Raw genomic sequence first — 23,097 nt, 5'->3', positions numbered from 1 at the left:
CTACCTTGACAACATGCCCAACTGGCGCAGATTACTATTCGATTTGAGGATGGCCAACTCCCTTACCGCTTTTACCCGTTTACGTCATGGATTGGCACTCCCTAGTAAGAGCAGGCACTCCCTAGTAAGAGTAGTCCATGTTTCAAGGACAAAATTACATGTACTTTTTTTGTTGTAGTTGGGCCTGTTACATTAGTCATCTCAAAAAATTATACATGTTTTTTTTCTGTTTAGCTCACATAATATAATTTAACAGTATGCATGAAGGTGTCTGCAATATAATAAATGTGGCAAAAACGAATGTAAACGTTAACAAATGATGGAAGGCACGGTGGCTTCAACATAGCGCCCCTTAATTAGTAATCTAGTGTATATATAAATAATTTGGTGCACCGCGGCTCAGGTTAATTTGCCTCGCTCTGTAACACTCATTTACTCAAGTGTTTCCTTTATTTTGTCAGAGCCCTACCTAGTTGTTGTGTAGCTCTATCACACGCTGAGAGCGAGGCCGGAAGTACTTCGCTCAATGACGCGCCATGTGGTTGTCAAGGAGTGCGTGACATTATTATGGGATGTTAGGGGTGAAATGGCGCTCGGCGCGGTATTTTGAACAATCGTCTACGTTTCTGTGCTTTTTACCGATATGTTGCTCCGCCTGTACGGACCGGTGAAGGAGTATGTGCGTTAAGGCGTTTCGAGACACTAAAACCATAGCTTCAAGGGGAAAAACAAACCACGTAAGAATCTGTTCGCTGTGTGAAAGGGGCAATACTTTGTGTTGCTGCTGGCTAGGCTTGCTAGCTCGCTAACAGCTGATGATATCAATTTGGCCAGTTAGCAGACAGCTAGTAGCATATGAAGATACTTACTGTAACGTTACTATATATTGTAACGTTAGCTGTAGTATGTACCTACAAACTGTGGAAATACCTTATTCTAGTTAGCTAACGTAGCTTTGTTATATGATTCATATTATTGAAGCGATATGAATTTGGAAAATATCCATTAACTGTATTCACCATTCATTCGGATATTGGAAACTATTATCAACGTTGCATATATTCCATAGCTATTTATTATTTTACTGACGTTTGAGAGTTACATTGATTATTCAGCCTGTAACGTTGTGTGACTATAATGACATAAAATTCATTGCAAATGCAGCCCTCTAGATAGTTTCCAGCACCCCGACAGATGGACAGCAATTTCTGATTTTGCTAAGCCAGTTTGCCATTAGGGCCTGTCATTGTTTAGCTTCCAGAGGTTAATGCCGCTGTGGTAATCCTGTCTATTCAATGTTGGCTAGACGGAAAAATACCTTCCTAGTATAGTCTGTGTGTCTGCTTTGTGAAATGGCTTGAAGGCAGCTGGGGCTTTGACTGTCAAATAGTCAGATGATTACGTCGAGGGTTCCTCTCTACGTTTCTTTCTTCCAAAAGAAAGTCATATCCCCATTTTATTTAGGTATCTGGGGGTTTGTTCTTTGACAAATTACTATTAAGCGTTGGTCTAATGAATGTTCTTATTCTACATTTCAATAGGTTTACCAAAATAACAGTTAACCAGTTGTTTACAAATGTGGACATTTGAGAGAATTTAGATGTGTTATTCGTGACGTTATTTACGTAAATTGTATAGTTCTACACAGTACACAGAGTATCATGCAAGTATTTACAGGCTCATATGGCTTGTTACAGTAGGTGACACAAGGCGGATAACTCTTAACATTATTACTGTGTTGCACTACCAGGTAATCTATCGTAAACTGTGACCCCATTACTTTATTGGTAAACAAGATTCCTGACATGGGCGTTCATATCTATTGCTCGTTCTTCCTCTCATCTCTTTAGTTGAACTCATGACGAGGTGAAAATGGCGGATATTTCGAAATCCAACCCGGCCTGAAAATAGAAACGTAGCTAGCAAGCTATAGCTGGTCGTTTTCACAGTGTTGCCCCTGTCACCAATTCATGATTTTGACAGGCTGCTTAATAGTTGAGAAAACAAGAAGCAGGCCCCGATCATATATCCTATCGAAAACTGAGGGGATGAACATCGACCCCCTCCCCCTAGTTTATTAACTTGTATAGTATCCTATCTGTCTTATTTTGCGTATGCCGGAGGTAGGACAAAGATTTATTTTCTGGGATGTCCAAAGCGGCCTAGCAAAGCTAACTAACCAGCGATCTACCCTCCGCTATGCAATCCATGACATGTTAGCTAAACTATTTAATTTGCACCGTTCGAGATTAGGCCGATTGTGTTGGAAAGTAAGCTTTTGATCTAGTTGTGTTGCAATCAAAGTTAGGATCATAACGTCGTTGCATAAACATGTTTGTTATTGTTCTTGGTGGCTAGCTAAACTAACGTTAGCGTATTCAGCGTCGTTTAGCTAGCTGGCTAGTGTTAACGACCATAGAATACACTGTTAGTTACCGCTGCAGATCCATTGCAACATTGCTAATGCTAGCTAAACAGATTATGTATGAATTTATACTTTAACGTCAAGTACTTGATGTTGCATTGCCTGTGTGTGTGTTCTGTAACACCTTTTTCATTGCTTATGAATTCATCGCTGTCTTTGAAACAATTTGGTGTATTTGCGCTTGTGTTTTTGATAGATGTATAAATCTAATATATTCACTAATGTCACACACTGCATGTTTTGGCTGTATATTGTGACAATAACATCATTGAAATCCATGGTGATGGGTTTGCGCCTTCCATTGTCTTTGCAGTGGTGTGTGTGTGCAACATCATATGCAGGAATTGGTCATTCAGTTTTAGGCATTTCACTTAATTTTTTTCACATAGAAAATACTTTTGTACTTGTTCTTGGTTGCCTAACAATTGCTTATGGGCACTAACCAGAATGCAAAAAAACCTCTTGTTAGAAATGCATGTTTATATCCCAAGTAGCAGCTATCTATATCTGTTTTATAGTGTACTGGTACTTTCCAGTCAGTCATTCTACTGAAATATATTTTTTTACACATCCAATAGCTTGGTGGAGCTATTGGACTGACATTCTGATGCTTCCTGTTCTGTCTCCAGCAGTGACTGAGCTGAGTGTAAACCTGCAGACATGGACGTGGTGTCGCCAGAGCTGAACAGTCTGCTCCCTGATGAGATCATGGACACAGAGGCCATCATCATGGATGATGACCCCCCCTCCGAGTCCCCTGCAGCCTCTGGCCAATCACAACCTAGTGACGACTCGCCAGTCCCCATGGAAACGGATGTGCCCGCTGTCCCAGAGATCGTAAGCCTGTGTTCGGACGCCCCTCCAACCCAGCTGACCCAAGCCGGGACCACCTCCACCCCCACAGGTTCCACCCTCTGTAACACCACCTCTGCTACCCAGCTCCTCCTCACCTCTTCCACGGTTTCATCCTCCTCCCTCACCTTGCGACCCGCCACAGCCTCCACCCTAACCTCAACCACCCCTAAAACCACCAGCAGCCTCTCCCGGGTTAGTCTCACCTCGGGGGGCTTACAGAAGCTCTCAGCCCCCTTCACCCTCTCAGCCAACCACCAGATCATCCTCAACAAGGTGGCCTCATCCCCAGGCGCAGACACCGCCAGGTCCCAAGGCACCACCACCACTACCACTACTCCAGGGGGCCAGCAGTTCATGGTGACGACCATTGGGAAGTCTGGCCAGCCTATTGTGCTGCAGCTGCCCCACACAGGCTCCAAGTCTGCCTCGGTGCAGGGTCTGGGGGAGGCCAAGGCCAACCCGCAGCATTTCAAGGTGGTGACGGTCAGCTCGGCCAGTCAGGTATCCACCCTGCAGGCCCAGCAGCTGAAGACTGTACAGGTGAGACCTGTTTGTTTACTTGTTTATTGACTTGTTTACCTTTTTGTCTCAAGGGTCTGGATTCTTTGCTATTCATCAGAAAGTCATTCAGTTTCTTTGCTATGCTGTGCTCACATTGTGTAGTGAGGAGATTAATTTAGTTATGTGTTGTCATGAAGAGCCTTATAAGGCTGGAAATCAATCCCCAACTGTAACCCCTCCACAAACACCATATGTGATCATCTTCATTTCAAGTACACTCACATGCATTTACTTGGTTGGTGAAAGGAGGGGTTACAATTCCACGTCATTGCTATTTACAGAGAGAGAAAATACATTTATTGGCATGTCCAAACCTAAGTGTTGAAATTATTAAATAAACATATTCAGAAGCAAATACTGTAACCATTTTTTATGGTGGATGGTGTTGACAGGTTTTATAGGTCTGGGCTTTATCTCTAAGCTGTAGTTTGTGTAGTGTAGTAAATTAACATATTTCTCAATAGATTGCTAAGAAAACTCAGGTGTCGTCAGCTGGACCAATCAAGTTTGTCTTCACTAAAGCTGTCAACAACAAAGGTCTGACTGCCCAGACATCAGTATCCAATGTCATTACAGGTAATCCCCCTGACATGCTCTTCATATTGACATCATAGAAACAATGCTTGGTTTGCAATGTGCCACCCATGGATGCTGTGTAATTGAAAGTTCAGCCTATTATAACTGCTTTGAGCCATAGCAATGTATATAGACTTTGATCCCTGCCCCAATTGGTTCTGACCTCATCGTTGTGATTCTGTCCCCTTCCCTATAACCCCCACCCACCCAGGTCGGGTCCTGTCCACAAGCAGCCCAGTGACTCCCCCGCGGACCATCACCCTCTCTGAGACCCTCGGCTCCAGCTCTAGCAGCAAGATCGCCATCTCCCCCCTCAAGTCGCCCAGCAAGGTCAGACATGCTGCCACTCAATCCCTCTGACCCCACTTTGAGTGAGGGAGAGAGAACCAGTGCAGTTTCAGGGTCCGATATTAGAGTGGCCTACTGGCCCGGGGCCAGTAAACGCATTACCATCCGGTGGATCTCGTTTTCTCATATCATAATAACCAAATCTAGCATATTTAATAGCTGCATATAGAGAAAGCATGCCAACCTATAGGCCCCGCATGACCCCAATTCCATTTATAAACTATACCATGTCTGGGCCAGTGAGTGGGACCCTGAGTTTTCTCCCATTTTGTGTTTGGATGACAACTTGGAGCTATTGACATGTATTAGTAAAAATATCATTCTGTTTTCTCTTTGTGTGACAGTTGACGGTGGTGTCGGTGGCCTCCCAGGTCCCCAACTCCCCTCAGAAGTCAGTGTCTCTGCCTCTCAACATGGCCCACCTGGGACATCAGATACTATTACAACAGTCTACAGCCACCTCCCCAGCCAAGGTAGTCTCAATTCATTCTACTGCGCAGCTACAACTAGCCTCTATAACAGTGTTTCTCAACTGTGGTCCTCTAGGACCCCCAGAACTGCACATTTTTTGTTTTATTCAAACACTGGAACACCTGATTCAACTAGCCAACTAATCACCAAGACCTTGATCATCAGCTATGCTGATGCTCTTGGAAATAATCTTGACCATTTTCTCCCCTCTCCTCACAGACCATGAAGCCTGTGCAGACTGTGACGGTGGGAGGGGTGGGCGCCCCCCAATTTAAGACCATTTTTCCCCTGTCCACCCCGTCCAACGTGCAGCAGATCCAAGTGCCAGGCAGCCGCTTCCACTACGTCAGGCTGGTCACTGCCACCACGGGCAGCAGCACGGGACATGCCGGCAGCCCCATCACTAACTCATCCATGACAGGTAGGAGCCAGACTCCCAACTCACCATCCATACAGAGTGGCAGGGAAAGGATTTTAGGTCCAAACAGTGCCATAAATATACAGAATGTATATACAACGGTATATAATTACCTGTTTTCCTTCCACAGCCAAGCCCATGGTGGTCAACACAACCCAAGTCAGGATGTCTGTCCCCATTGTCCCAGCACAGACAATGAAGCAGGTGAAACACACGCAACACGAACACACTACTTGCTTACAGATTGAATTGCTCCCCTAATCATACATTCACTCAGCCACGACAACATGCACTATCAATAAGATGAGTGTAATTGAACTAACCTTCATTGTTCTCCTCTCTCAGGTGGTGCCTAAGCCCTTGACATCGTCAGGCCAGGTGCTGACCACTCAGACCCAGCAGAGGTTGATCATGCCCGCCACATCGCTACCCCAGATTCAGCCCAACCTCACCAACCTACCCCCGGGCACAATGCTGGCGCCTGCCCCTGGCTCTGGGAACATGGGCTACGCCGTGCTGCCCGCACAATACGTCACACAGGTACAGGGCCGGGATGTGTGTTGAATGCACTTTAAACGTGTGTGTGTGTCTGTGCGCTCACACGTCTCTCTCTCTCCCTTCTCCAGCTCCAGCAGTCGGCGTATGTGACTCTGGCCAGCAGCTCTGGGTTCTCCACCCCTACAGGCATCCAGACTCAGGCCAGACTGCCTCTCAATGGGTAAGCACAACACGACACAGGAAATCCCCAGCTGGAGTATGATCTGTGGTTTGATGGCAAAGTCCTTGTCAGTAACAAAAAAAAAATGTTTGCGATAAAGCACCTTTGTTTTTTTTGAAGGTTTTAAATTCCTTTTGATATGAAATGTTATGACAACGTTGTTATAAACACAATGCCCTGACTAATTATAAGTATATTCCCTTCTCCCACAGCTTATCAACATCAGGCGCTGCCTTCAGACCACGGAAGCCCTGTAACTGCACCAAGTCTCAGTGTCTCAAACTGTACGTACTAAAATAATTTACAGGGAACTCAACCTACTTAACTATTCATGTTTAACAGGATTCCTGCTTTAAAAAGTAAATGTCCTGTATTTAGACGTCATTTGAGATGGGCCTAACCTCTAGCTGTCTATGTTGTCTGAATGCTCTCTCTGCAGGTACTGTGACTGTTTTGCCAACGGGGAGTTCTGTCAGAACTGTAACTGTACCAACTGCTTCAACAACCTGGAACACGAGACGGACCGAGCTAAAGCCATCAAGGTGAGGAACAAGACAAATCAGATTTGACTCAACTTTATTTGTCTCACCTTATTCTTCCTTTCTTTGTGTGAAAGAAAAGCTTGGTGTGACAAATGTACTCCTTGATAGTGATATGGTTTGGCCTTGTGTAATAACTGTCTGTTGTAACTGTCTGTTGTATGTATCTGAGTCCTTGTGTACAGACTTGTTTTAAAAGGAGTGTATCATTTCCCCAGGCGTGTCTGGACCGTAACCCGGAGGCGTTCAAGCCAAAGATCGGTAAAGGTAAAGAGGGCGAGTCGGACCGCAGACACAGCAAAGGTTGCAACTGTAAACGCTCAGGCTGCCTGAAGAACTACTGCGAGTGTTACGAGGTGGGTCTCTCTCTGTCTCTCTGTGTGTGTGTGTCAAGCAAGTGAAATGGTACAAGCAGTAAACGTTACTCTCACAAACGTTTCAAAGCAATGGAGACGTCATATTATGGCTATGTACAGTGTTGTAATGATGTGCAAATAGTTAAAGTACAAAAGGGAAAATAAATGAACATAAATATGTGTTGTATTTACAATGGTGTTTGTTCTTCACTGGTTGCCCTTTTCTTGTGACAACACGTCACAAATCTTGCTGCTTTGATGGCACACTGGTATTTCACCCAGTAGATATGGGAGTTATTTTCAAATTCTTTGAGGGTCTGTGTAATCTTTTTATTTAACCAGTCAGTTAAGAACAAATTCTTATTTACAATGACGGCCTACCGGGGAACAATGGGTTAACTGCCTTGTTCGAGGGCAGAACGACAGATTTTTACCTTGTCGGGGATTCGATCCAGCAAATTTTCGGTTACTGGTCCAACGCTCTAACCACTAAACTACCTGCCACCCCAATCTTAGGGAAATACGTGTGTCTAATATGGTCATACATTTGGCAGGAGGTTAGGAAGTGCAGCTCAGTTTCCACCTCATTTTGTGGGCTATGTGCCTACGGCGGCCTCTCTCAATAGCAAAGCTATGCTACCGGGTCTATACATAGTCAAAGCTTTCCTTAATTTTGGGTCAGTCAGTGGTCAAGTATTCTGCCACTGTGTACTCTCTGTTTAGGGCCAAATAGCATTCTAGTTTGTTCTTTTTTTGTAAACTCTTTCCAATGTGTCAAGTAATTCACTTTTTGTTTTCTCATGATTTGGTTGGGTCTCATTGTGTTGCTGTCCTGGGGCTCTGTGGGGTCTGTTTGTGAACAGAGCCCCAGGACCAGCTTGCTCAGGGGACTCTTCTCCGGGTTCATCTTTCTGTAGGTGATGGCTTTGTTATGGAAGGTTTGGAAATCGCTTCCTTTTTAGGTGGTTGTAGAATTTAACGTCCCTTTTCTGGATTTTGATAATTAGGGGGTATCGGCCTAATTCTGCTCTGCATGCATTATTTGGTGTTTTACGTTGTACACGGAGGATATTTTTGCAGAATTCTGCATGCAGAGTCTCAGTTTGGTGTTTGCCCCATTTTGTGAAATGATTGTTGGTGAGCGGACCCAGACCGTAGAGGGCAATGGGTTCTAAAACTGAGTCAAGTATTTGTTTCCAGATCCTGACTGGGTTGTTGATTTTTATGTTCCTTTTGATGGCGTAGAAGGCCCTTCTTGCCTTGTCTTTTAGATCGTTCACAGCCTTGTGGAAGTTACCTGTGGCGCTGATGTTTAGGCCGAGGTACGTATAGTTTGTGTCAATTAGGGTGTGCAGGGTGAATACGTGGTCTGTTATTTGGTAAAAAGCCAATTTGACATTTGCTCAGTACATTGTTTTCAAGGAGTAAATGTACAAGTCTGCTGTTAGTGATAATGCAGAGGATTACCCCAAGGTTGCTGTTGATGCATTGGGTTCAAATTTGTCTCCACTTTTGGATTGGGGGGGGGGATCAGTCCTTGGTTCCAAATATTGGGAAAGATGCCAAAATTGAGGATGATCTTAAACAGTTTAAGTATAGCCAATTGGAATTTGTGGTCTATGTATTTTATTTAATTTAGGATACCATTAACGCCACAGGCCTTTTTGGGTTGGAGTGTTTGTATTTTGTCCTGTAGTTCATTCAATGTAATTGGAGAGTCCAGTTGGTTCTGGTAGTCTTTTAATAGCTGATTCTAAGATTTGTATTTGATCATGTACATGTTTTTTCCTGTTTGTATTTTGTTATAGAGCCAAAAAGATTGGAGAAGTGGTTATCCATATATCTCCGTTTTGGATAGATGCAGTGCATTCCAAAAGTATACAGACCCCTTGACTTTTTCCACATTTTGTTATGTTGCAGCCTTATTCTAAAATTGATGAAATTGTTTTCCCCCCCTCATCAATCTACACACAATACCCCATAATGACAAAGCAAAAACAGATTTTAGAAATTTTAGCAAAATTATAAAAAATAAAATGGAAATATTACATTTACGTACGTATTCAGACCCTTTACTCAGTACCTTGTTGAAGCACCTTTGGTAGCGATTACAGCGTTGAATCTTCTTGGGTATGACACTACAAGCTTGGCACACCTGTATTTAGAGTTTCTCCCATTCTTTTCTGCAAATCCTCTCAAGCTCTTTCAGGTTGGATGGAGAGCATCGCTAGTCGTATAATATTCTAATCAAGTGAGAGAGACTGTCATTTCTTCAACAATCATTATTTAATATCAATTAATTATTGCGACAATGAAACCGGCAACCCCACACTCTTGAGTGTTGGACCGAGAGCTTAACCTCTATGGGCTAGGTGGGACGCTAGCGTGCCACCCGGGGTGCACTCCATCAACAGCAGGTGCATTTCAAGAGCGGCAAATTTGAATCCAAATAAATGTCAAAATTCAAATTTTTCAAACATACAACTATTTTACACCCTTTGAAAGATAAACATCTCCTTAATCTAACCACGTTTTACGATTTCAAAAAGGTTTTACGGCGAAAGCATAAATTTAGAGTATGTTAGGACAGTACATTTACAAGAGTTGTGTGTAATGTTTTGTCAATTCAAAGACAGGGTAACCAAAACCATAAAACCAGCTAAAATGATGCACTAACCTTTTACAATCTCCATCAGATGACACTCCTAGGACATTATGTTAGACAATGCATGCATTTTTAGTTCTATCAAGTTCATATTTATATCCAAAAACAGCGTTTTACTATGGCATTGATGTTGAGGAAATCGTTTCCCTCCAATAACCGGCAGTCAAGTCAGCGTCACAAATTAAATAATTAAAATTAGAAAACATTGGTAAAATATTATATTGTCATTTAAAGAATTATAGATTTACATCTCTTGAACGCAATCAACTTGCCAGATTTAAAAATAACCTTACTGGGAAATCACACTTTGCAATAATCTGAGCACTGCGCCCAGAAAAATACGCGTTGCGATACAGACTAGACGTCATGTTGGGGTAAATCGAAAATACTATGTAAATAATCCATTACCTTTGATTCTCTTCATCAGATGTCACTTCCAGGTATCACAGGTCCATAACGAATGTAGTTTTGTTCAAAAAAGCTCATCATTTATGTCCAAAAATCTCCGTCTTGTTAGCACATGATCTAAGCCAGCCGGACTTCTCGTCATGAACGAGGGGAAAAAATATATTTACGTTCGTTCAAACATGTCAAACGTTGTATAGCATAAATCATTAGGGCCTTTTTTAACCAGAACATGAATAATATTCAAGGTGGACGAATGCATACTCTTTTATAACGTATTGGAACGAGGGTACCCAACATGAACTCGCGCCAGGTGTCTAATGGGACATCATCGTTCCATGGCTCTTGTTCGGTCAGATCTCCCTCCAGAAGACTCAAAACACTTTGTAAAGGCTGGTGACATCTAGTGGAAGCAATAGGAAGTGCCAAAATATTCCTCAGCCCCTGTGTTTTTCAATGGGATAGGTTTAAAGGTAATACAACACATCAGGTATCCACTTCCTGTCAGAAAATGTCTCAGGGTTTTGCCTGCCAAATGAGTTCTGTTATACTCACAGACACCATTCAAACAGTTTTAGAAACTTTAGAGTGTTTTCTATCCATATATAATAAGTATATGCATATTCTAGTTACTGGGTAGGATTAGTAACCAGATTAAATCGGGTACATTTTTTTTATCCAGACGTGCAAATGCTGCCCCCTAGCCCTAACAGGTTAACCTTACAGAAAAATGCAGATTTCTTATATAGTAGATCTAAAAATGCTTAGTCATGGCTGGTTCCACCCCACCCATGCAGATTGGGGAGCATCATAAGCCACCTTGGGTTTATCTTGTGGTTATCTGCACTGGGTGTTGTTTTACCCACAACCTGACTTTTTTTGTTCTACTTATCCTTATATCTGGAAACTATGAGGGGATTGTTCTACTCCTCCAGGCTTTCTCTATCTCAGGTCACACACATCACATCTTGTCTATGGAATGCAGTCTTTAGCCATCATAAATAAATTGTCAACTCAAGCCCCAGATACCCAACTCAGTCCCACAGACACAGATGAGAGAGTACACATCAAAGCTATTTGATGCATAAACAGTATTGAAACATAATGTTGTCATTTTTTTACCATTTGCTGCACAGCTATTTTCAGGTCTCTCTAGAGATGTTCGATCGGGTTCAAGTCCGGGTTCTGGCTGGGCCACTCAAGGACATTCGGAGACTTGTCCCGAAGCCACTCCTGAGTTGTCTTGGCTGTGTGCTTCGGGTCGTTGTCCTGTTGGAAGGTGAACCTTCACCCCAGTATAAGGTCCTGAGTGCTCTGGAGCAGGTTTTCATGAAGGATCTGTAATTTGGTCCGTTCATCTTGACCCTGACTAGTCTCCCACTCCCTGCTGCTGAAAAACATCCCCACAGCATGATGCTGCCACCATGATGCTTCACCGTAGGTATGGTGCTAGGGTTCCTCCAGACGTGACGATTGGCATTCAGGCCAAAGAGTTGATCTTGGTTTCATCAGACCAGAGAATCTTGTTTCTCATGGTCTGAGAGTCCTTTAGGTGCCTTTTGGCAAACTCCAAGCGGGCTGAGCCTTTTACTGAGGAGTGGCTTCCGTCTGGCCACTCTACCATAAAGGCCTGATTTGGTGGAGTGTTGCAGAGATGGTTGTCCTTCTGGAAGGTTTTCTCATCTCCACAGAGGAACTCTGGAGCTCTGTCAGTGACCATCGGGTTCTTGGTCACCTCCCTGACCAAGGACCTTCTCCGCCAATTGCTCAGTTTGGCTGGGCGGCCAGCTCTAGGAAGAGTCTTGGTGGTTCCAAACTTCTATTTAAGAATGATTGAGGCCACTGTGTTCTTGGGGACCTTCAATGCTGCAGACATTTTTTACTACCCTTCCCCAGATCTGTGCCCCGACACAATCCTGTCTTGGAGCTCTATGGACAATTCCTTCGACCTCATGGCTTGGATTTTGCTCTGACATGCCCTGTCAACTGTGGGACCTTTTTTATATAGACAGGTGTGCCTTTCCAAATCCAGTTGTAGAAACATCTCAAGGATGATCAATGGAAACAGGATGCACCTGAGTTCAATTTCGAGTCTGAAAGCAAAGGGTCTAAATATTTATGTAAATACGGTATTTCTGTTTTGCAACAACAACAAAAAAGTCCATAAACTCTGTTTTCGCTTTGTCATTATGGGTTATTTTGTGTAGATTGAGGATTTTATTTAATCCATTTTAGAATAAGGATGTAATGTAACAATGTGGAACTGAATACTGAATACTTTTTTCTGGTCTGAATACTTTCCGAATGAATTTTCCCGGAAGTGGTTAGATTCCATAGATTCTTGAATTACATTGTGTTGATTTCTGACGTGCTGTTCCTTCTTTTACCATAGTGTTTCAATGATTCACCATAGTGAAGGCGTAGGCTCAGGTTTTCGGCATCTCTGTTTTTGGTTGGACAGGTTTCTCAATTTCTTTCATAGGTTTTGCATTCTTCATCAAACCATTTGTCATTGTTTTTTATTTTCTTAGGTTGTCTGCTCTCAATTTTTAGATTTCATAGGGAAGCTGAAATGTCAACTATACTGTTTAGGCTTTCTACTGCCAAGTTTACACCTTCACTAGATACAGTGAAATGTATTTTCCAGGAAGTTATCGAATTTGCTGTTGCCTAATTGTTCGTTATTTTGGTAGGTTTCTACACTACTTTCATTCCGTCTATAGCATTTTTGTTATATTGTGCAGTTCCTTTGGCTTTGATGCCTCTACTTGAACAGAGCAATATTCAATTATAACTATGATTTTGCTGATAGGGGTGTCAGTGAGCTGACTGAACACTTTGAGAGACTCTGGGTTGAAGTCAGTGATAAAGTAATCCACAGTACTACTGCCAAGAGATGAGCTGTAGGTGTACCTACCATAGGAGTCCCCTCGACGCCTACCATTGACTATGTACATACCCAGCGTGCGACAGAGCTCCAGGAGTTTTTTTTATTTATTTTTGTAATATTTATTTTTAACCTTTAACTATTTGTGACCGGTTTTTGTTGGTTGTTTTGTCATAGTTGTGTCTAGAAGGGAATACTGTCGCCTCCAGGTAGGTCTTTATCCCTGTGTGCAGAGTGTCAGGTTCTTGTCCAGTTCTGGCACCTAGGTCACCACAGCCTAGTACATGTCCCTGGGCCTGGAAATGGTTGATCTCCCCCCGAGGATGGAAAAGCTGTCTTCATTAAAGTATGGGGATTCTATTGGTTGAGAGATAGGTAGCTACCTCTATTGGGGGAGGGGGGCATAGGTCTGATTAGGCGGGGCCTATATAGGGTGTGGCCACGGTTTGTTTGGGGGGGGGTCTCAGCTGGTTGGGGTAAGGGCTGGTGATGCTGTGGTCTGGGTGTAGGTCCTCTTGATGCAGGTCCTTCGGGAGGGGGTCTCGCAGGTCTGGGATGGTGTCTTGGCAGGATATCTGTTGCTCCTGTGTGAGGTGCTGGGGCTGCGGTTGAGGTTGACTTCCTTCATGGTCCTGGCAAAAGTTGGTATTGCTGCCTTGTAGAGGTGGACCTGGTCGTAAAGACTGTTCAAGTGCAGGGTGGTCCTTATACGGGTGGACTATAACATTGTACTCTGTTCTATTATATGTTGCACGCCACTTTACATCAGGGGTGGCTAGTCTTATCCCTGAAGGGGTGGGTGCAGGCTTCTGGTCCGACCTACTAGTAGCACACCCCGTTCTTGGTCACGCCTGCTTATTTATTGAGACTCTCTCTGCCAGGCCAAGATCATGTGCTCGTCTACCTGTAAGTGTGTGGGCTGTAAGAACTTTGAGGAGAGCCCTGAGAGGAAGACTCTGATGCACCTGGCCGACGCAGCTGAGGTCAGAGTTCAACAACAGACGGCAGCCAAGACCAAGCTGTCATCACAGATCTCAGACCTGCTTACACGGACCACTCCCGCCATCACCAGCGGAGGGGGGAGGTAAGACTCCTTCCCTCTCTACACTCGCCCTCTCCAGCCTCACCCCCTTTCTAGATTCACCCCCTCTCCTCAACGCATCTTCTCTAGCTTTATTTTCTCTAGCCTTAACTTCTACTCCCTCTCGTCTACCTCTCTCCAGCCTCGGCTCCCTCTCTCTCCAGCCTCGGCTCCCTCTCTCTCCAGCCTCGGCTCCCTCTCTCTCCAGCCTCGGCTCCCTCTCTCTCCAGCCTCGGCTCCCTCTCTCTCCAGCCTCGGCTCCCTCTCTCTCCAGCCTCGCCTCTGTACTCCCCATCTATGCTGTATCTTGTTCTAGAACAGTGGCTAATCTCTTCATCCTCTCTCAACCAGGATGCCCTATACGTTTGTGACGAAGGAGGTGGCGGAGGTGACGTGCGAGTGTCTGCTGGAGCAGGCTGAGCAGGCAGAGCTGAACCAGCAGCCCCAGGCCACCGCAGAGAGGATGATCCTGGAGGAGTTTGGACGCTGCCTCATGAGGATCATCAGCTCGGCGGGCAAGACAGACTGTCCCTCCATCAACTGCTAGGCTAGGTCCATGGGCTCTCTCGGTTTGCCTCTCACCCAGCGCAGAGAGAACTCGTGCCTGGGAGACTGAAAGGGTGGCCCCCTTTCTCCCCAAGCTCCAGAGCTAAAAATTGGGACTGGCGAGTGGTGGTGATCCCTAGGAGGTCCTTGGTTTCTCTGTCTCCCGGGCTAGCTAACCCCATAGACATTGGATTGGGAGAAGAGTAGACTGCCCGGTCAACTGTTATCTAGCTAGACCCAGTACCAGGAGGCAAGGACTGCCCTGTGCACTGCTTACCCACCCTCAGAGCTCTAACGTTGGGAGAACTAAGGGACATGAATTGCTATGGCGCTGGTCCTTCTTCACAGTTAGTGGGAATAGCCTTGGCTGAAGGGAGGGGCTGTCCCCATGCCTGCCTGAAAAAAACAAGGATTGTGAGACTCGGCAGAGAAAGAAGTGCAAGGGTAGAGCAAACGAGCGGGACCAGGATTTGGGTTTTAACCAGTTCTTGGTTTCGGTGCACCCTCTGACTGAGTGGAATAGCACAGTTTGTTTGTGTTTTTGGAAGGGGGTTGTTTTAGACTTACCATGCACACTTTTTGATAATAGGTATTTTTACATGTTTTGTTTTTTCTTCTAATGTATTTTTCTTCTACCATCCTATCATGGCTCTGTTTGTCCCTCTCTTTCTCCCTCTCCTTCTCTCTGGTGTGATATTAACATGTTTTAATAATTTCTGATGATTCTGGATGCAGAGGAGGATTCTTCAGTTAGTAGCCCAGGTTCTAATCATGATGCTGATCTCGCTACAGTAGCTAGCTTTTACTGTAGCCCACAAGATACCCCCACTATTTATTTTCCTCAACCACCATTTCAACTTGTACTCAGTGCTTAGCAAAATGTCTAAGAACAAATTCTAAATTCCCACTTTAGATTTTTATCATGGATATGGATTATATTTGCCATTTTTAAACAACTAATTGGTAAGTATTTGAATTTACATTCACCAAACTGGGTTTTGGGGTAGCATACAGTCCTGTTTCTGACACTTTCAGGTAGGGTGAAGTTTCACAATATCAAATCCAAGTTATTTGCTCTGCTAAAGTGCTTCTGGTACTCTAAATGAATTGTGAAGGTATGAAAGTTGTCCTCTTTTATTAGGTAAATAGGAATATTGGAATCTAAGTGCCCCTACTTTTAACTTCTTTGTGAATAACAAAGATGTAGAATAATGTTTGTAGAATAGTGCACACACATCAATGTTGGATCACTGACAAGAGCCAGGGGCAGATTGTTTGATTGGATAATGAATCTAGCCATAGTATCACCGTATGTCAGGAGCACTGTGCCTATTTTAGCATAGCAGAGTGCCTTTAGTCTACAGTGAGCTGATGATTGGGCATGGTAACTTTGTTCTACAATGTCATCATGGATTAGGCTACCAGGTAACACGTGATTTGGCCTCTGTGTGTCACTAACTCTGCCCATCAAGTGTGTGTTCAACAGCATCTCGGTGGTGTTTCTAAAACCCATTATATCATGTCCACTAGTCTGGCTAACACACAACTCTCAAAGTCTTCCTGACTTCAGTCTGGAATGGCTCTTCGATGTCGGCACAATGCGTCGATAATGAAGAGGGCTGTGCTTTTACTGGTTGGTTCTCTTCCGTATTATTCTCACTCAAACACCCACATGCATGGCCACACAGCCCCCCCGAGCGCTGCCCCTCCCATTACAATGGTTGTATTTTAAAAACAACGAGAGGTCTCAACCTCTGAGGGGAAAAATAACATTTGATTGAACCAATCAAAGCCATCGCTCAATTTCTGAGTGAATATTGCATTAAGGGCCTTCTTTCCAGACCAGTGTACAACAGCTGTCCCTGTGCGGTCAGCCAGGCTACATTTCCCCCTCACAAAGCCAATCCCTTTCTATGTTTTTGTATTGGGGTGAGTCTTGTGTGTGTTTGGGTGTTGTTTTTAAAATACTGTTATTAGTTGTAGATTTATTTCCCCCAGGATACCTTTGCCTTACGTTCCCCACTCTGCTCAGGGCATTGAAGGACTTTTACTATGTTGTCAATTGTTTCCCCCAATGTTGTTGAAGACACACATACTTATTAAAACACGTTCAAGATCTATCAAAAAGCAGTCGTTTGTTGATATAGATTGCCCTTGTCCAAAAGAGTCAGAGTATGACCATGTTATACACCATCACACATCCTTTTCAAAGTTGTAATCATCCCTATGCACTGAAAAATTTGTTTATTGTATGGATGATCTTGCTGGATGCTAAAGTTATTACAAAATTGCTGTACAGGAGCATCAACAATTTGTTTAAGCAGCATGATGCATCCCTAATAAAAACACATTTCTCTAGGCCCTGTTCAGGAGGGTGCAATGTTACAGAACGTTCAGATAGAAATGTATTGTGTAGAACGAATACAGTGGTATTTCAGGTAGAGGATTGCACTATGTTACATTTCTATTTGTAACATTTGTTGAGTCTCCCCTCATTGAATACAGCCCTAGTATCCATTGTCAACCCACAAAGTGGGATGTTTGAAAGGGCTTCCAATAGTTGAGCACAAACAGAACGCTGCTCTGAAAGTGCTCTGCTCAGCTCACTCCCTCAATCTGATGTTGAAAGGTGGTGGGAAATTGTTTTTAGATTGTCTTCTAACAGAGAGAAATGTAACATAAAAATAAATGTATATTATCAATAAAACTAAACAGCAAAGTTGTGTGCTGTCTGTGAACAGAAAAGTTCCTATCAAATCTATATATTTTAGGAGAAACCTAGCCTTCTATCAGGTAACCTAACCCATGGCATCTGCTAGTACTCTGTACACTAGACAAAACAATAATCCTTCTTTGTACCTTCTCAATGTTTCCAATACCAGGCTTTTTTCAGCGAGGGAATCTCTGTACCGAACTGATCTGTGTAAATCTGTTACCTGCTGCCCCTCCATGTATAAAAGCCCCAGTGCAACGGCTCAGTAGTACTACTTGTATTTTGGTTGTTTGATTGTATATCGTATGTTAAGTGACCATTGCCTGTATTACTTTTTAGGTGAAATCATGTTTGTCTTTTTTCCTCATGTCACCATTCTTGTAAACATCTCTTTCTGTCTGGAATTATTTATCTCATGTTATCCTGACTATAACACAGTATCACCAAAATTAAAGTACTTTTAATTATTTTCAGATTTATATTGAGTAAAGCGTATGTGAGATGTTGTGACTGTAATGTAAGCAAAATACAAAGCAAATAAAATTTATACAGTTCTGTAAAAAAAAAAAAAAATCTCAATCTTTGCACTAAATTGCATTCATAATTGACTAATTACATAGAATAGTCCTTTCAGATATTGTCATTTCTGATAAGCCAATTTTCACATGTCTGATTGTTTTAGACAGTAACATGAAGTTGATTACGTGATTGATGCTATGCTTTAACACTACACTGTAATTGTAACACTTTTAGATGTGTAAGATACTTTGATATTTTACACAAGTCCCGCCTTTCTCGTGTTTTTCCCACATTGCTTGGCTGTGTATATAATGCGCATGCGCACATTTACACGAGTTTTTTTTCTTCCCCGTTTATGAAGAGAAGAGCGAGTATCTGGCAAGTCATATGAACATAACCTGAAGATTGTCTCCCTTGTTGACGAGATAACATGGCATTTGAGGCATATCTCCGATTTATAGTTCAGTAAGTTTTCTTCAGTGTTGTAATATAGCAAACTAGCTATGATGTGTTAGCTAACGTTAGCTATGTATAGCAAGTCCTGACCAATTGGCTATCAATATCATATTTCTTATCCATTGTCTGATTTTAAATCTTTGCTGTTCACATCATGAATCTCTGATTACATGTTGTTTTTTTACAACTATGAGGACGCGTAGTTAGCTTCATTATGTATCACAGGTCAGGAGTTCAACTCAGTCTCTGTGTGGTGCGCACGTGGTCTATAATTTGGCCTATGCTTAATCCAAGAATGTTGCATGTTACATTATAATGCATCAACTTGTTTAGTTTTTCTACAGTGTGGATGGATGACAAAATGATACAGGACACGTGGTAAGATGCCAAACTGGCTACACTGTCAACTTGAGCCTGAACACTAACAATGTATTGAGGAATGACTGAACTGTACTGCACCCATTTTCTCATCCTTTGATTAAAATCTGTATCTGCTGTTCACATCATGAACCATACTGATTAATATTACATTTTTATGAGGACGTGCTCTAGCCGATAATTGGTCATATTTTGACTGGCTTTGATTATACTGTGTTTTAACCTTCATTTCAATTTTGGCACAGATCCAACAGAATGGTCTCTTCAGTGCTGAGCAACAATGCACTGTATGTATGATAGGTGTGTATTTGTATGTATATACAGGACCAGTCAAAAGTTTGGACACCTACTCATTACATTTATTACATTGTTTTTCTACATTTGTAGAATAATAGTGAAGACATCAAAACTATGAAATAACACATGGAATCATGTAGTAACCAAAAAATGTGTTTTTCATTGTCCTGTTGAAAAACAAATGATAGTCCCACTAAGCCCAAACCAGATGGGATGGTGTATCGCTGCAGAATGCTGTGGTAGCCATGCTGGTTAAGTGTGCTTTGAATTCAAAATAAATCTGACAGTGTCACCAGCAAAGCACCCCCACACCATCACACCTCCTCCTCCATGCTTCAGGTGGGAACCACACATGCGGAAATAATCCGTGCACCTACTCTGCGTCTCACAAAGATGTGGTTGGACCCAAAAAGCTCACATTTGGACTCATCAGACCAAAGGACAGATTTCCACCACTCTAATGTCCATTACTTGTGTTTCTTGGCACAAACAAGTCTCCTCTTCTTATTGGTGTCCTTTAGTAATGGTTTCTTTTCAGCAATTCAACCATGAAGGCCTGATTAATGCAGTCTCTGAACAGTTGATGTTGAGATATGTCTGTTACTTGAACTCTGTGAAGTATTTATTTGGGCTGCAATCTGAGGTGCGGTTAACTCTAATGAACTTATCCTCTGCAGCAGAGGTAACTCTGGGTCTTCCTCTCCTGTGGCGGTCCTCATGAGAGCCAGTTTCATCATAGTGCTTGATGGTTTTGCGACTGCACTTGAAGAAACTTTCAAAGTTCTTAATTTTCTGGATTGACTGACCATTTTTTATTTAACTAGGCAAGTCCGTTAAGAACATTATTTTCTACAATGACGGCCTACCCCGGCCAAACCATAACCCGGGCGGCTCTCGGCCTATAGTGCGCCGCCCTATGGGACTTCCAATCATATCGGGTTGTAATACAGCCTGGAATCGAACCAGGATTTGTAGTGACGCCTCCAGCACTGAGATGCAGTGCCTTAGACCGCTGCGGCACTCATGGCTTAAAGTAATGATGGACTGTTTCTCTTTGCTTATTTCAGCTGTTCTTGCCATAATATGGACTTGGTCTTTTACCAAATAGGGCTATATACTGTATACCACCCCTACCTTGTCACAACAACTGATTGGCTGAAATGCATTAAGAAGGAAAGAAATTCCACAAATGAACTTTTAATCAGGCACACCTGTTAATTGAAATGCATTCCAGGTGACTACCCCATGAAGCTGGTTGAGAGAATGCCAAGTGTGCAAAGCTGTCAAGGCAATGAGTGGCTACTGTGAAGAATATAAAATAAATGTATTTGTTTTAATACCTTTTTTGTTTAGTTATGATTCCATAAGTGTTATTTTATAGTTTTGATGTCTTCATTATTCTACAATGTAGAAAATAGTAAAAATAAAGAAACCCTGGAATGAGTAGGTGTGTCCAAACTTTTGACTGCTACTGTCTATGTATATTTGTGTGTATGTGATCTGGTGGTGAGAGGAGCTATAGGACGGGCTCATTGCTTTTGGAATGGAATGTGAAAGAGTTTAACGTGGTTTCCCTATGTTTGATACTGTTCAATTCCAGCCATTACAATGACCCTGTCCTCCTATAGGGCCTCCCACAAGCCTCCACTGATGTAATCCTTGGCTTTATTTGATCTGGGTCAATGATCAGATAAAATCACAATCTAACCCAGTCTTCCATCCAAGTCTGGGAGGGAGTATTATTCAACTTGATTGATGGTGCGGTCTCCAATGTTTTCAATTATGATTTTTTTTGGGCTGCATATTGTGCATCTTTTTTTAATTTAGTGCTGACATCCCTCTTCACACTAACGATGAGATTGTGTTTTTCTCCAGGCTTTGCAATAGGAGTGCCCTGGGCGATCTCATGTTTTCATAGTAAATTGACTACCAAGATGGCACTGGATTCATTGTGAAACTACATTACAAATGTATATAAGCATTTCCTATCCCTTTGTCCGATGACAAATGTTTGTGGAAAACACTACAAAGTATGTACATTTGAGTGACTGATTATTTCAGAAATGTGTGATGCCTCAGTGTTATCTTGAGATTATGAACATTATGAAATTGAATTTCTTGTGCCAGTGAAGGTTTCACAAACTCCATTGAAATGCATCTAGGGAATTGTATTGTTAAATTCAGTTGCTTTGCTAGTAAATCAAGTTGTTTTTGTTGAAAAAAGTTAACTATGGTAGCATGAGAAGTTGAGTGGCCAGGACCAATGTTTGCATACACACAATACTGTACAATGAGTGGAAATGCAAAATGCACCTTTCCTTACAATGTTACTATGGACGGATTCTCTTTATTCAGAGACTTTGGTCTGATGCAACATGGTGAAATGTTAATATATATATATAAATCATGGAGATTCCAATAATGAAGTTGGCATGGATGGCAGGGGGTGCACTCTGTTAAGTATGTAACCAATTGTGTTTGCTACACAATGTACAGCAGGCCTACAGCGAATCAGTACATGCATGTGATTGCACATATGGTTTACATACAGTACAGAATGGTCAAGCCACGTTCACCGGAAGTGCCTGAAGAAGGGGGCGATTATATTGGTCCAGTGATTATTGGTGGGTGATTGTGCCGCGTTGATGGAGCCGAAGACCAATTTGCGTCACTGCAGCAACATTAAGACTTCCGCTTTTACGATTTTGTCTTCAAAATAAAAGTAGAAACGTATATGATGCGAAATCGATCATTTTTGCGGCTTTGCATAATGTTAAAAATTACAACATCGGGGAAAAATCTTAACTAAAGACATTTACTATATATGAGATAAATAGTATAAGGTGGAGCACATTTTGACATAGTTGTAGCTTAAGTAAATTAATATAAAGAAAATATTCTACAGACCCTACTCATTTAGCACTAGTCGACTATATTGAACAAAAATGTAAATGCAACATGTAAAGTGTTGGTCCCATATTTCATGAGCTGAAATAAAAGATCCCAGAAATGTTCCATGCGCACAAAAAGCTTACTTCTCAAATTTGTTTCACAATTTGCTTATATCCGTTAGTGACCATTTCTCCTTTGCCAAGATAATCCATCCACCTGAAAAGTGTGGCATATCAAGAAGCTTATTAAACAGCATGATCATTACACAGGTGCACCTTGTGCTGGGGACAGTATAAGGCCACTAAAATGTGCAGCTTTGTCACATAACACAATGCCACAGATGTCTCAAGTTTTGAGGGAGCGTGCAGTTGGCATGCTGACTGCAGGAATGTCCCTGAGCTGTTGCCAGATAATTTAATGTTAAATTCTCTACCATAAGCTGCCTCCAATGTTGTTTTAGAGAATGTGCAGTACATCCAACTAGCCTCAACTGCAGACCACATGTAACCACGCCAACCCAGGACCTTCACACCCGGCTTCTTCACCTGCAGGATAGTCTGAGACCGGCCACCCAGACAACTGATGAAGTGGAGGAGTATTTATGTCTGTAATAATGTCCCTTTGTCTGGAAAAAGTCATCCTGATTGGCTGGGCCTGGCTCCCAAAAGTGTGGGCCTTTTCCACCCATGGCTGCGCCCCTGCCCAGTCATGTGAAATCCATAGATTAGGGCCTAATAAATGTATTTCAATTGACGGATTTCCTTATATGAACTGTACAGTAACATTGTTACATGTTGAGTTTATATTTTTGTTCAGTATATATAGGCTATAATTAAATAATACCATATATAGATTCTACAGACCCTACTGAGTAATCCCAACCCCCCTTTTACTTCGGCACATGTATTCCACAATATTGTGGCCAATGTAAAAGGCCAGCGACACTTAGTATTATTCAGAGCCCTGTGAAATGACACCATATAGATTCTAC

General features: G+C 42.6%; 1 protein-coding gene across 8 annotated transcripts; it reads left to right on the top strand.

Annotated features, from left to right (window-relative positions):
* Nucleotides 1-501: 501 nt before the first annotated feature.
* LOC106568323 (protein lin-54 homolog) lies at nt 502-21,947 on the top strand. 8 transcript variants are annotated; one of them, XR_006758408.1, is made up of 17 exons: nt 539-737; nt 3,055-3,820; nt 4,306-4,417; nt 4,629-4,747; nt 5,110-5,238; nt 5,456-5,657; nt 5,785-5,858; nt 6,000-6,194; nt 6,281-6,372; nt 6,585-6,656; nt 6,812-6,914; nt 7,130-7,267; nt 14,106-14,308; nt 14,657-18,548; nt 18,884-18,917; nt 19,163-19,204; nt 21,090-21,947. XR_006758408.1 is itself a non-coding variant. In XM_014138568.2 (14 exons), exons 2-14 carry the CDS (start codon nt 3,086-3,088, stop codon nt 14,850-14,852), a joined length of 2,370 nt encoding a protein of 789 aa, XP_013994043.1. In that variant the 5' UTR covers nt 502-737; nt 3,058-3,085; the 3' UTR covers nt 14,853-19,040. The 8 variants fall into 8 exon arrangements, 4 of the variants coding, with proteins under 4 accessions (XP_013994043.1, XP_013994042.1, XP_013994045.1 ...); XR_006758406.1 differs by having other exon boundaries at nt 19,163-19,217; XR_006758407.1 differs by having other exon boundaries at nt 18,873-18,917.
* Nucleotides 21,948-23,097: the final 1,150 nt, after the last annotated feature.

This window comes from Salmo salar, chromosome ssa13 (genome assembly GCF_905237065.1).
Source record: "Salmo salar chromosome ssa13, Ssal_v3.1, whole genome shotgun sequence".
Classification (NCBI taxonomy): domain Eukaryota; kingdom Metazoa; phylum Chordata; class Actinopteri; order Salmoniformes; family Salmonidae; genus Salmo; species Salmo salar.
Note: the sequence above shows the minus strand (reverse complement) of the source record. Positions and strands in the feature narration are given on the sequence as shown.

Excerpts from the sequence above, each read along its gene's own strand:
- LOC106568323 (XM_014138568.2), top strand. The coding sequence starts at position 3,086 with ATGGACGTGGTGTCGCCAGAGCTGAACAGTCTGCTCCCTGATGAGATC. Across the intron at positions 6,373-6,584 it reads GCCAGACTGCCTCTCAATGG|CTTATCAACATCAGGCGCTG; the intron begins GTAAGCACAACA and ends CTTCTCCCACAG. Across the intron at positions 6,657-6,811 it reads AAGTCTCAGTGTCTCAAACT|GTACTGTGACTGTTTTGCCA; the intron begins GTACGTACTAAA and ends CTCTCTCTGCAG.